The following is a 15,127-nucleotide window of genomic DNA, read 5'->3' as shown; positions in this document are numbered from 1 at the left end:
GCTATTTCTTGTATCAGGATGTTCATCCACTCATTCACGAAGTAATTACTGGTAATCAGTGTACAAGGTGAAACAGAAGAATAAGCTATATATTACTAGCCTTCAAAGAGCTCACAACATATGTGTGGGCTAACACAAAAGCCCAAATAATGCCTTCACCACCCTGACCTATAGTTGGTGGTGGTGGTGGGGGCACAGAGGTAAACAAAGCCTACTGCTGTCATTAAGGTAGCATTCATACCTGGAGGGAGCAGACAAGCCTTCAGTGGGGTATCCTCAGAGCATTTAAACAGCGGCTTTCAAGTCTATTTTAATCAGTACTGTACAACATGGTACATTACATGGTACCTGCCATGTGGGAGGCACAATGTGGTGAGGGGAGTGGAGGGGACTTTGTGTGTCTGTTCTAGATGAAATTTTAGAGTAATTCTAGATGAAAGCTATAGCATAAAGACATGAAGAGTGGAAAAGCAAAGACATGTGAGGAAGAACTATCCTATTTCGCTGGAGCATAGACATCTTTTTTTTCAAAGTCAGATGTTCCGAAGAAGATATACAAATGGCTAATAGATTCATGAAAAGAGTCTCAACATCACTAACCACCAAGAAATCATAAAACTACAATGAGATATCACTTTATACCTGTTAGAATGGCTATTATCAAAAAGAGTTAAAAGTGTTGGTGAGGGTGTGTAGAAAAGGGAACCCTCCTCTCTGTGGGTGGGAATGTAAACAAGTGCAGCCATTCTGGACTACAATACGGAGGGTCCTTTCAAAAGCCTAAAAATAGAACTACCATAAACCCAGCAATTCCACCTCTGGATATATATCCCAAGGGAATGAAATCATTTCAAGAGAAACCAGGCTCTTGAAAAGACACCTCACTCCCATGTTCACTGCAGCATAGCTCACAATAGCCAAGATATGGAAACAACCCAATTATCCATCAGGAAATCAGGGGGTAAAGAAAATGTGTCATACATTTACAATGGAATGTTATTCAGCATTAGAGAGAAGAAAATCCTGCCATTTTTGACAACATAGATGGACTTTCAGGGCATTATGTTAGGTGAGCTACATCAGACAAAGACATGTATTGCACGGTACCACTTATACGTGGAATCTAAAAATGCCAAACTGATGAAACAGAATGGTGGTGGTCAGGGCTGGAGGGTGAGGGAAATAAGGAGATGCTGGTCAAAGGGTACAACTTTCAGTTATAAGATAAATAAGTTTGAGGAGCCAATGCTGTATTACCTACTTGAAAGGTGCTAAGAGAGTAAATATTAAATATTCTGACTGCAAGGAAGAAATGGTAATTACATGAGATGATGGAGATGTTGGCTAATGCTACAGTGATAATCAGATGCAATATATAAGTGTTATCCAATCAATGCACTCTATACCTTGAACTTACATTATATTTAAATTATATCTCAAAAAATTGAATTGTATTAAAAAGGGTCAGATAAGCAAATTGGGTGGATCAGTGTTCTAGAATGGACGGCACTGAATGGCATTGACTTACTTCAGTGGGTGATGGAAGTATATGGGGGGCAGGAGTCACAGAGAGCTTTTAAGCAGGGGGCTAGTGGTTTGGGAAGTATGCTCAGGGAGAAGAGGTAGGAAAGTAGACAAGACACAGAAAAAGGGAGCATAAAGTAGGATGGTACCAAAGGGGATAGATGAAAAAGGCACATGAGACCCATTTGGCAGCACGTGACCATGGACTGGCTGTGGGATAGTAGTGACAGGTCCATGCATCAGAGGAACAGAGGGTTTTAGGTTCTCCTCATACTGCATTAAAAATTGAGATAGTTGAAAATACTGGACAAGCTTCCCAATTTTCACATAAACATATAGATTTCTGGCTTCTTCCTCCAAATCACAAGACCTCATAACCCTGGATCTACACTTATCCCACCAACAAGCTGCTGGAGCTGAGAGCTGCTGCCCTCTTGCAGATGGAGGCATGCCTCCCCTCCCCCAGCCCCAGTCATCAGGCTTCACCCCTTAATGTGGCTTTAGGCACTTGTAGGTATTTGGGATTTCAAGCCCACCAATGAGACCTGAGTTCTGAGTGTGTGTGTGGTGGGGGAGGCGGGGGCGGGGAAGAGACTGTGCCACTCACTAAATTGGGAAATTAGGAAGAGGAGTTCTATTTGAGAAGATGCTCCCCAAAGACTTAGAAATGCTGAGCCGGTCACCTTCGAATCTTTCTTGACCTAATTCACTGTTCTCAGATTTTTTTTAGCTTCTCTAAGTTTAGAGCAGAATTCATCCTAATTGCTATCTGCCCTGATGGGGTGAGAAGAAAATAATTTAGTTGCTTACTGTGAGATGAAACAAGACTTAAATGCTGAAAAAACACAGGGGGCTTCTGTTATGAAACTAAGGGGAGAAGACAATTTTGGCACAGGTGAGTTTTTAAGCAATAGCGGCCAGGAACTAGGCTGCTTGGTTTGTGTCCTGCTCTGTTGTGTCCTCGCTGTGAAACCTATGGGTAGGGTACTTAAGATCTTATCTCAAGTGTTTATAAATCAGGGTGTTTAGAACAGGGCTTACCGGAGCAAAAGCTTAAAAAATGTTAGCTATTATTAGCATCATCATCAGAGAAAACAGCTTTCTGTAGCTACTTTCACTAGTTTCTGGCCAAAAACTGGCCTGAGTACTACAGCAACATTCAGATTTTGGTGGAATTTTCCTGTCCCCAAAATGTGGACACCTTAGGCCCTCTCTAAATCTGTTAAAAAATTATAAACAAAAGGTGAAAAAAAGGAAGAAAAACATAGGATGTGTAATAAATGCAATGATATGTACATGAAAATAATTTTTGGCAAGTGTTCATCTGGGTTTCCAGTTTTAATCCCATAGCTGCTGGATTAACCGAAAAGTCAACTTAAATTCATCCTCGAGCAACAATTTTTATTTCCTTGCAATGGCACCACTGAAGAGCATGCATTTTGGTTATTACAATTCAGACAATTTGCTGAAATGTCTTACCGCTACTGATGAACAGATCTACTAGCTGTTCCTTGGAGAAACCGGCATCCACTTTGGCTCTCACTATCTCACAGGAGAATCCTGCAGCCATTTGTCTGTGCTGTGATTACAGAGAATGATTAGCCCCATACACTTTCATGTTTTTAAAGAAAGGAGTAGGTGTGCAAGTCGTATATACCTTCATGCAGAGTGCAAGCTGATGTGCTATGTAGTCTTGCAAGCTTCCTTCTGGGCCGTGGAAAATGACATTATGATATTGCTCGACCTATAGATAAATCAAGAGGAGACCTCAGGTAAGAATGCTAAGAAGAGAAGAAAGGTGGTACATAAGCATGGGATGTCCTTTCTGATTGTCTTCAGGCTTTTAAAAGAGTAAAGTTATTTTAGGGATTAGCTCTATTCACTGTGCATATGAAATCTTTCATTTAATGTGAAATTTTTCATTTTAATGTAAAACACTGGCAAAGGTAACATTTACTCAGTGTTTTATATTTTATATAGCATATACATATTTCTAGAAAGAGATGGCATTTTATGAAAAAGTATACTCCTCCCCTTCATTTTCTACAGTGAGGTGCAGTATATTAGCCAGGAATGCAGTTCCTCGCATATTTTGTCCCATGCAGAAGTTCCGTAATTTTTTCTTTATTATCCCTTGTAGATTCTCTTTTGTTTGAATTTTCCCAATGCTTATTTTGCCTTTCAGAGGTTAAAATAGCAATGAATGCTTTAAAGGAAATTTTACAAAAATACAAAGAAATATAAAGAAGCAGAATAGAGATCACCGAAGCAACCACTGTAAATCTGTTTCCTTCCAGCTTTTTTCTTTGCATAGCTGATGTGTGTGCATTTGGTTTTTAAGAAGAGTACAAGAGTGGGATCCTTTTACAGCTACTGTAGACCAGAGCATATCTCTGTGGTGACATTTTACATGAAAGAAATCTTCCTGACTATAACATTCTTGGATCAATTATATGATTCCATTCTTTGGATGGAATGCTTGGAATTCCAGAAATCTAGGTAGAGGCTGGTTGATCACTTTTATTTTGTAAAGAAGAAAATCTCCTGCCTGGAAGCCTGTAGGGTTTTTAAAAATTCTTCATACTCCTGTATAAGGATATCTTGCCTGAGAACATGTGGAGATACAGTGGGTGCTGGGACAGAAAGCCAATGACCTTTTATGAAGGACACGGGCAGTGATGTTTGGAGCAAGATGCAGAGGAGCAAGTCAGCTTCCACCTCCATCATCCCAGTGCTGAGCTCCCACTCCCAGCCCATGTGCTGGGGAGAAGCTTTCTTCTTGGAAAGGTCTTGCCTCCAAGGAGACCATGATGTGCTTAGAGGAATTCCTGAAAAGTGGGGGAAAACCAGGCCTGGCCACTGGGTGTCAGACCATGAGCTAAGGAAGGAAGTGGTCCTTAAAGCAGCCCCTTGATGTTGCACTTGGGGCTTGGTTTTAGGATCGGAAAGACAAATTATCTGATAGCCACCAGTGATTTTTATCTGAGTTAAATACTATTCCACCATTGCTAAGCCTTCAATCAAAAAGGGAATAGCTGTATTTACACTGGGGGTGGGGCAGCAACTGGAAGAACAGTGTGGCTGGAACGAACATGACAGTGACTATAGCTGCCTAAGGAATATCAGCATCCTAAAGCTACAAGATGAACTCAGCAGTGGTTGGCCTGGGCTGTTTTCCATGGTACTGGGGGGTCTGTGAGCCAGGCAACAGTAGAGATGTGGGCCAGGACCAAGACTGGGACAGAGCCTTCCCCAGAGACATGGGAGAGACAATATCCTAGAAAGTTCAGTTGAGGTTCTGCTTCTAGGCAGTGAAGCTGTGGAGACACAAGACTTCAGGGGTAAGTTTTATTTAATAAGATTTATTAAAGAATAATACATTTCATTTGTACCTATGTGATGAAGTAGAGATGATACATGTTCACTAAAAAATGTTGCCCAGACTTATCTAGTTATGGCTTCTTTCCTCCAATTTTAAATGGAACATAGCAAATCCTTTTGAATGCACAGACATTTTTTGGCTTGGGAAATTTTTCTTTTACTATGTTTTTGTTAATTTCTCCTCCTCCTCTAGTTCTAATCCTAAGGAACATCCATAATGCTTAAGCTTCCTTACTGTGCTCTGTGAAGACAGCTATCCCTTTATCTCTTCATTACTGTCATTCTATCCTTCTCGTCTACCTTCTGGGAGAAAACTCCTCACATTAAGTCTTTCACAATCCTGAATGGAATATTCATTCACCATCTCACTTCTGTTCTATTTACGATCATAAGTACGATTTTAACAACATCACCACATTTTTGGTTGTTCTTATAGTTCCTTGCCTCAACCATTTCCTTTCAACCCTGCCCTGCTTTCATAGCCAATCCATCTCCTTACATTCTCTAGAGAATGAATACATTTTTCCAAACTTCTTTGTTTTTTATTTTTAAGCTGTATTCTTCTGAGTTTCTGAGAATGATAACTCTGTTCTGTTCTGCAGTATTCTTCCATAGGTATACTGTTAACTTGTGAAAATATACTGTGAAATCACAGGAAGAATTCTGCAGTAAAGCAGGAAGTACGGATCATCATTGATTTTACTCACTGTCTTCTGATTTTCCAGCTGAATTCCTGCCTTAAGTCACTGGATGGATGCTGGGCTCGTGTCTATAATTTGAACTCCAGAATCCAGCACTGGCTGCAGTGGGCTGAACTCCTGCTGTCTGTCTTGGTGGACAAATACATGAGATGAACTGCAGCCCCGGGAAACAGGATGCTCCTGTACCGTCCCAGTGAGAGTGCTTATGTGACACACTTCCCAGATGCAGTACCACTCACTAAAGCCCCCGACTTCCTGCTCAGGTATTTTTAGGAGCTTTCCTCTTTGAATGATGTGGAAGCACCTTGTACTGACAGTGGGTGGAGGAAAACATCACAGTGCTATAGAAAGCAGAAAACAGTAAAGGGTATATACTCACTTTTCTAACTGGGATTAATCTTGTTTTGAAAATGTAAGAGGAAGATAAAAGTGTTTTCCTACTTAATCTCAGAGAGGCCTCAAATTACTGAACCCAACACTCTCTTGTCCCTAAAAGGTAATGACAACTTTTTCTACCTTCTTTCCAAAGGAAGACCTCAGTTCTGTTTTTCTCTGTCACTTTTCCAAAGTACTTTAGTGGGAAATTGTGTGTTGGGTACTGCTAGCCAGGTACAGTTTTAAACCAGAAGTCTTGATCTCTCCAAATTAATCCCAAACTACCATGACTGATTGGGTAGAAATTCTCTCACAAGGAATGGACTGTTTTACATCAGTGAAACAGGATACAGATTTTCAAGATTTACTAAATATTCTACCCCTGGGCTTTTCAGCTAGCATTGCTATTTAATCTTGTCTCATTTTTAAAAACAAGAGTGCTCTATTCATTATAGCCATACTGTCAAACTGCCTACATTTTCTTAAGATTGATTTTGAAATCCTATAACAGCAAGAGACCCAAATTCATAGATAAGCTGTCTTCAATTTCAACACCTCATTTATTCTCAGACTATAGGCTTTTAGAAAAACAGGAAACAGTCCATATAAATTTTCGTTGAAAGGTCATTCACTAGCAGTAGATTTTTGTTCATACAGTCTAATATCCTTCCTGGAATACCATAAAACATAAATAAGTGAATTCAGTAAGTAAATTAAGCCTCTCAGATCATTCATACACTCTAATGCAGGCATCCTATTAGTAGGTTTCTCATTTCAGGTATTAGCAATTTTTCATTGGCGGTGTTTTGTTCTACCTCATCATAGTTGTGTTACCATTTAAGAGCCAAACAACGACAAAAAATAATTATGCAAACCTCTTGCTCTACTGAGACTGGTGTAAACTTGCAAGGCTATGTCAAGAAAACATTTATCTGTTCTTATTATTTGTTATTATTTCTCCAAATGGCAAGACCTAAGTTTTAATAAATACAAATACGCTCCATGCTTCCAGCAGAGGGCTCTACAGACAGACAGACAGACAGGTAGGTAGAAGAACAGATAAGACAGGAAGGCAGACAGATTTGGGGGAAGCAAGGGAGATAAATATTTTAATTGTGTTGAAAGAAGATCTGTTTTTAAAAAACAAAATCAAACTCAACTTCTAAAAGGTGAATTGTAGTCATGAGAATTATCTTCTACATGCATGCTTACACTGTGACATTTTTGCTTATTAGTAAAGGGACACTGGGCTTGTTATCACAATTGGTACCAATCCCTTTTATTCTTGTGTCTTCACAGCCTATTCAGGAAGCTCTTATCACATGTCAATCAGGGCTTTGTGAGGCAAATGAATTCTGGATTAAATGGAAAAATGACCTCAACAAAGGCCCATCCATTCCCCCTCCCCCACCCCACCTTTTTCTTACCACCAGTGTTTTTCTGCAGAATGCAGTTTACAAGAGGAGCTGTAGTCTCCAGTATGGTCAATGTGGCACCTGTAATGTGTTTTCAGACCTGTAGCATTATTTTAGAGCAATTAACTTTTGTTTGGAGTTTCACGTGTCAGAGTCTGAGGCAAAGCATCCACTATCCTGAGACAGTTTTAGGTCAAATTGTGCTGAGATGCTGAACTCAAAAAGGAGTGAAAAAGTCTTTACCAAGCTAACAAAATTGGGATAGTTATAGCTTAAAGTGTCACGCTTTATATCTAGGACTTTCATTCCATCCTCTTCTGACAGTCAATTTCAAAGAACTAACTTATATATGACTTTAGAGCCACAAATGATACAGTTATTGACAACTTATTCACGTGAAATCCCCCCAAACAATCTGTGACATTTAGCATCAGAGGTACATAAAACCGGAGTTGTGCGTATTAGGGGTTTTGCCATTTGCTGAGGTATCTCTTTACAGGACAGGTATAAGAGAATAATGTAATTCAAGAGAAATCAGAGTTCACACAAAGAGAGACACACATACTGCATGCTTTTAAAAATTAGCTTATTTAAACTAAGAAAGACAAGATCAAACTTGATGACTAACTTTAAAGAACAATAAGGCCCTCACTTATTAACACAGAAATAATAACTTGGGTATTATGGCTATTTAAAAAGTACAACTCTAAGTTATAACTTTTGGATATAATTTTCCCCCATCACCTAGCCTCTAGCACTCATGAACTCTTCCTACCCCAGACATCCTCTGGGAAGACACTTGTCCTGCAAGCCAGAATCTTCTTCCAGTATAGCCTTGGAAACCAAAGGATCCACTGGTGTTGGAACCACCTCTTTCTCATACCAGGGAACTGGCTTCCTCCTTCCACTAGGACCTTACCTAGCTGCCCCTCTATGCCCTGAAAAAGATCTGGCTAAACCCAGCTAAAGGGGTTGCTGAACTTTGTGGGCCCTCTTAGATATGTAACCAACATTTACAACATTATTTTTAAAAATCAAATATTTATTCTTGTCTTTTTAGGGCTTTACCCAGAGCATATGGAAGTTCCCAGGGTAGGGGTTGAATCATAGCTGTAGCTGCCAGCCTACGCCACAACCACAGCAATGCCAGATCTGAGCTGCGTCTGCGGCCTACACCACAGCTCAAGGCAATGTCAGATCCTTAACCTACTGAGTGAGGCCAGAGATGGAACCCATATTCCAGGATACCAGTCAGGTTTGTTACCATTCAGCCATGATGGGAACTCTTATGTTATTTTTTAAGAGAAAATAGAAAATTTATTTGGGGAATGTATGAAAAATAAGTAGAATCCCCCAGTGATGATTCTTGGTGATCAGTATGGCACATACTAGGTGGAGAGACGACATAATTCTCAAGAGTTAGATCCCTGGGGATTCAGAGTCCAATATTTAAAAATAGGGCTCAGAGAGTTTCTGCTGTCATGCAATAGGTTAAGAATCTGACTGCAGTGGCTTGGATCACTGTGGAGGTACAGATTTGATCCCCAACCTAGCACAGTGGGTTAAAGGATTTGGTGTTGCCACAGGTGCAGTGTAGTTCACAGCTGTGGCTCAGATTCAATCCCTGGCCCAAGAACGTCCATATGTCAACAGGTATGGCCATTAAAATAAAAATAGGGTTCAGATTAAAGTGATCTATTCAAGTATTTTTCTAATATAATAAGTACTCATAGTCACTGAATTACTAAAATACAGGGTTATGAATAAGCTAATACAAGCTGCACACTAGCTAAGAAAAATGTCTGAGTTAAGGACAAAGTTCAACTATTATGTAAATTATTATCAAACTCAATGAAGTTAAGGCTAAAATCGAGATGGCCAAGCAGTAGGACAATGAGGTCACCGTCTTCCACAAACACATCAAAGAAAAAAAAATCTACATGTAGAATATTCTCACAAAACGTCTACTGAACACTGTCAGAAGACCTCAGACTTAAAAAAGGGCAAGAAAACCTCCACCTAACTGTGTAGGACGGAAAGGGGAAAAACAGAGAGCAGGAGAGAGAAAAGAGAATCAGGATGGGACCAGCACTCCTGGGAAGGAGCTGTGATAGAAGAAAGTAATCTGTACACTGGGAGGCCCCCTGACTGGTGGGGAGATCAGCTGGCATGGAGGAAGATCCTTGAAGGCTTGGAGAAAAGCGCAAGAGCCAGTCTGAGGAGGGCAAAGCAGAGAGAGCTGCACAATCAGTATCACCGCCTGGTGTGCCCCAGCCTGAGCCTTAGGCTTTGGAGGTCAGTCCCAGGGAGAGGGCTAGAGGTGGCTACATAGAAACAGCCTGATGGGGGCTAAGGAGAGGTGTGCCATAGCCAAGGGAGTGCGGGAGGAGGCCTGGGCCTGCCAGAGAAGCAAGGCACCATGGTGGGGAATGCAAAAGAAGGTGGGGGGGACTGCCAAAGGAACTTCTTTCACTGTGCATGCAGGGCTACAGGGGCAGGTGCAAGCTGCTCAAGTCACCTCAGGCTCCAGAAGTAGGCATGGCCCACCACTGCCTGCTGCCCCTACCACCCCAGGGACTGACACTGATTCAGAGGGCCGTGCAACTGGGTGCCAACTGTCACCCTCACTTCCCTGGAAACATGCGGTCTTCCATTGCCACTGCTGAGGTGGCAGTGACTGGGCACCATCCTCACCTCCCCAGTAGTTGCCACTACTGCCAAGGGCCAGGCAACCAGGTGCCCACTGCTCCAACCTCCCTGGAAGCACATGCAGGCTATGCACCTGCAGAGCCCCTATCAGGGGGATAATGGCCTACATACACTGAAGAAAAGGACAGCAAACATCCAAACCAAAAGCAGTCCTCAGCCAAAAAAATAGTATATCCGCACAAGCTATGCAGGGACCTATCTGTATGTAAAAAGCCCTCTAAGACTAAAATAGGTAATTGTTTCCCCTAAACCCACAAAATAAGAAAAATATAAGCAAAATAAAGAAGCACAGGAACCATTTCCAGTTAAAAGAACAGGAGAATTCTCCTAAAGGAGCAAACAGTGAAACAGACCTCTTTAATCTAACAGACACTCAGTTCAAAAAGGAGGTAATGAAAATACTGAACAAGAATGGCTATTGACAGTAAAGCAGAATACTGTAAAAAGGAACTAGAAACTATAAGGAGGAGCCAAGACAAATTTCCACTTGTCGAGAGGAAAGCTGAGCTACAGACAGAATGAATAATGCAGAGGAACGAATAAATGACTTAGAAGATAGAATAATGGAAATCACCCAAACATTAAAGCAGACAGAAAGCCAAATGAAAAAAAAAAAAAAAGCAAGCAAGCATATAAGACATCTATAGGATAATATAAAGGGGGCCAATCTCTATATAATAGGTATTCAAGAAGGAAAAGAAAGCAAAAAGAGAATTGAAAATGTATTTGAAGAAATTATGGCTGAAAATTTCTCAAATCTAAAGAAGGAAACAGATATCCAGATATAGGAAGCACAGAGGGTCTCAAATAAGATTAACCCAAAGAGACCTTATCAACCAAGACATATTATAAATAAAAATGGTAAAAGTTAAATGAGAGGATTATAAAGGCAGCAAAAGAAAAAGAGACAAATGACAAGGGAACCCCTATAAGGCTATCAGCCGATTTTGCCACAGAAATGCTACAGGCTAGAAGAGAGTGGCAAGATATATTCAAAGGTCTGAAAGGGAAAATTTCGTAACCTAGAATATGCTACTCAGCAGAATTATCATTTAAAATAGAAGGAGAAAAAAATAAAATAGAAGGAGAAATAAATAACTTCTTAGACAAGCAAAAACTAAAAGAATACAATACTAAACCCATCCTAAAAGAATTACTGAAAGGTTTCCAAAGGAAAGAAGAAGATATACAATGGAGGAAATCACAATTGGAAAGTAATCATTTAAACAAGCCAGTATACAGATTAAAAAACAAACAAACAAAAAATGCCACTATTTGTGAAAGCAATGATAACACAAGAAACAGCAAAAGGATAAACATAAAGATGTATAAAAAGGACATCAGAATCATAAAATGTGGGGAAGGAAAATAAGAAAATGTGTTTAAGCCTATATATATGATTATCAGTCTAAAGAGGTAGATTTAGGAAGGTAGATTTCAGATTTATACCTGAAAAACAGGATAACAACAAACCAAAAACAATAGATTCACAAAAACCAAAAAGGACACATGCATAAAATTAAAGGAGGAGTTCCTACTGTGGCTCAGTTGGTTAAGAACCTGACTAGACTCCATGAGGATGACAGTTCAATCCCTGGCCTTGCTGAGTGGGTTGAGGATACGGCATTGCCACCAGCTATGGCAGAGGTCGCAGAAGTGGTTTGGATCTAGAGTTGCTGTGGCTGTGGCACAGGCCTGCAGCTGCAGCTCTGATTCAACCCCTAGCCTGGGAACTTTCATATGCCACAGGCGTGGCCATAACAGGAAAAGAAAAATGAATAAAAGGAAATCATCAAACCACAAAAAGAAAAAGAAAGGAACAAAGGAGAAACACACAATCAATAGGAAAACCAGGTTTAGAATGGCAATAAATACATACTTATCAATAGTTACCTTAAATGTCAAAGCTAAGCTCCAATCAAAAGACACAGAAAGGCAGACTGGATAAAAAACAGCCTACAATATGCTGACTACAAAAGACCACCTTAGGACAAAAGACACACATAGATCGAAAATCAGAGGATAGAAAAGATATTTCATGTAAATAAAAATAAGAAAGCAGGAGTCATAATACACATATCAGACAAAATAGACCTTAAAACAAAGGCCATAAAGAAAGACAAAGAACATTATTTAATGATAAAAGGATCAATTCAAGAAGAGAATATCATACTTGTCAACATACATACCCCTAATATAGGAGCACCCAAATACGTACAGTAAATACTAAGAGACATAAAAGGAGAAATTGATGGGAGTACAATGATAGTCAACTGAATCCAACAACATATAACAAAGACCATGCGCCACAACCAAGTGGGATTCATTCCAAGTTCACGAGGGTGGTTCAACAAAGGCTTAATCTCAAAAATATACAAATAACTCATAAAACTCAGTAACAAAAAACTAAACAGCCCAACTAAAACATAGGAAGAAGACTTTAATAGACATTTCTCCAATAAAGACATAGAGATGGCCAGTAGGCACATGAAAAGATGCTCAACGTCACTATTAGAGAAATGCAAATCAAAACTAAAATGAGGTGCCACCTCACACTGGTCCGAACGGCCATCATTAATAAGTCTACAAAAAACAAATGCTGGACAATGTGGGGAGGAGAGGGAACCTTCTTATACTATCGGTGGGAATGTAAACTGGTACAATCACTATGGAAAATAGTATTGAAGTTTCCTAGAAAACTAAAATCAGAATTACCATATGATTCTGCAAGCCCATTCCTGGATACATATCCTGACAAAATTATAATTCAAAAAGATACATGCATCCCTATGTTGACAGCAGCACTGTTTACAATAGCCAAGACATGGAAACAACCTAAATGTCCTGTGACAGAGGAATGGATAATAAGATATGTTAAATGTATACAATGGACTACTACTCAACCATAAAAAAGAATGAAATAATGCCATTTGCAGCAACACAGATGCAACTAGAGATTTTCATCCTATGTGAAGTAAGTCAGAAAGAGAAGGACAAATACCATATGGTATAAGTTATATGTGGAATCTAAAATATGGAACAAATGAACCAATCTACACAACAGAAATGGTCTCACAGACATGGAGAACAGACTTGTGGTTGACAAGAGGGAGGGGGATGTGAGTGGGATCGACTGCTATTTTGGGATTAGTAGATGCAAACTATTACATTTAGAATGGATAAGCAATGAGGTCCTAGTGTATATCACAGTGAATTATATCCAATCTCCCGGGATAGACCACGATGGAAGACGATATTAAAGAAAATAATGTATGCGTGTGTGTGTGTGTGTGTGTGTGTGTGTGTAGTTTACATGACATGACTGGGTCACTCTGCTATACAGTAGAAATTGGCACAACACTGTAAATCAACTATATTTTAATAAAAATGATAAAGCCTCAAAAAATGCAAAACAAAACAAAACAAATTCAATTAAGTTAAAATGTCTCTTTATTAACTCAAAGATGGAGCCTTAAAATCCCATCTTTGTTTAAGGAAACTATCTATTTAACTATTTAAAGAAAATACTTAAATGAACAACATTTGAAAAAAAAAATAAATAAAAAGCCTGATTTAGGAGTTCCCGTCGTGGCGCAGTGGTTAACGAATCCGACTAGGAACCATGAGGTTGCGGGGTTCGGTCCCTGCCCTTGCTCAGTGGGTTAACGATCCGGCGTTGCCGTGAGCTGTGGTGTAGGTTACAGACGCGGCTCGGATCCTGCGTTGCTGTGGCTCTGGCGTAGGCCGGTGGCTACAGCTCCGATTCGACCCCTAGCCTGGGAACCTCCATATGCCAAGGGAACGGCCCAAAGAAATAGCAAAAAGACAAAAAAAAAAAAAAAGCCTGATTTAAAGCTTTCACTCTGGTTTTCTGCATAAAGGATTTAATACATGCATTTTATATAGCACATTTATACACAGTACAAACTAATGGCTGCAATTCTTTCTTAACCAATAGGTTAAAACTAGCATAAACTCTGATAACATGCATGAGAATGGAAGACAGTCTAGGTTCAATTCTTTAGATTCTACCAGTTTCTTGCTGAGGATCTTGCACAAATTGCTTTGAGTCTTGGTTTATTCACCTGTAAAATGGGAATAATTGGTATATGTCGCTACCTCATAGAATGATTAAATGAGACAGTCTATTTACTTAGAACAGAGCCTGACATACACAGGCATATCTCAGAGATGTTGTGGGGGGTCTGGTTCCAGACCACTGTAACAAAGTGAGCCACTATTTGGTTTTCAGTGCATACAAACATTATGCTTATATTTACACTACACTGTGGCCTATTAAGTGTGCGATAACATTGTTTTAAAAAGTGCATATCTTAATTTAAAAATATTTTATTACTAAAAAATGCTAACCGTCATCTAAGCCTCAGTAAGTGATAGTAGTAACATCAAAAATCACCAGTCACCTTGGCAAATATAATTGGTACAACCACTCTGGAAAACAGTATGGAGGTACCTTAGAAAACCATATATAGAACTACCATATGACCCAGCAATCCCGCTCTTGGGCATATATCCAGACAAAAGTTTCCTTGAAAAAGACACATGCACCCATATGTTCATTGCAGCACTATTCACAATAGCCAAGACATAGAAACAACCTAAATGTCTGCTGACAGATGAATGAATCAGGAAGATGTGGTATATACACACAATGGACTACTACTCAGCCATAAAAAAATGAAATAGTGCCATTTGCAGCAACCTGGGTGGAACTAGAGATTCTCATACTAAGTGAAGTAAGTCAGAAAGAGAAAGATAAATACCATATGATAGCACATATCTGGAATCTAATATACAGCACAAATGAACCTTTCTGCAGAAAAGAAAATCATGGTCATAGAGAACAGACTTGTGGTTGCCAAGGGGGAGGAGGAGGGAGTGGGATGGACTGGGGATTTGGGGTTAATAGATGCCAACTATTGCCTTTGCAATTTATAAGAAATGAGATCCTGCTGTATAGCACTGGGAACTGTATCTAGTCACTTATGATGGAGAATGATA

At 39.7% G+C, this 15,127-nt stretch overlaps 1 protein-coding gene across 5 annotated transcripts in view; it reads right to left on the bottom strand.

Moving 5' to 3' along the window:
* CTTNBP2 (cortactin binding protein 2) overlaps positions 1 to 15,127 on the bottom strand; it is a 154,147-nt gene that overhangs the window by 25,400 nt on the left and 113,620 nt on the right. For all 5 annotated transcript variants that reach the window (XM_047763220.1, XM_047763219.1, XM_047763221.1 and 2 more), the window contains 2 exons: positions 3,182 to 3,268; positions 3,004 to 3,103 (listed from right to left, as the gene is read on the bottom strand). In XM_047763220.1, the coding sequence (XP_047619176.1) occupies positions 3,004 to 3,103; positions 3,182 to 3,268 (187 nt within the window). The remainder of the gene's footprint in view (positions 1 to 3,003; positions 3,104 to 3,181; positions 3,269 to 15,127) is intronic.

The sequence above is a fragment of the Phacochoerus africanus genome, chromosome 16 (assembly GCF_016906955.1).
Source record: "Phacochoerus africanus isolate WHEZ1 chromosome 16, ROS_Pafr_v1, whole genome shotgun sequence".
Classification (NCBI taxonomy): Eukaryota; Metazoa; Chordata; class Mammalia; order Artiodactyla; family Suidae; genus Phacochoerus; species Phacochoerus africanus.
This window is presented reverse-complemented; position numbering and strand designations above follow the sequence as displayed.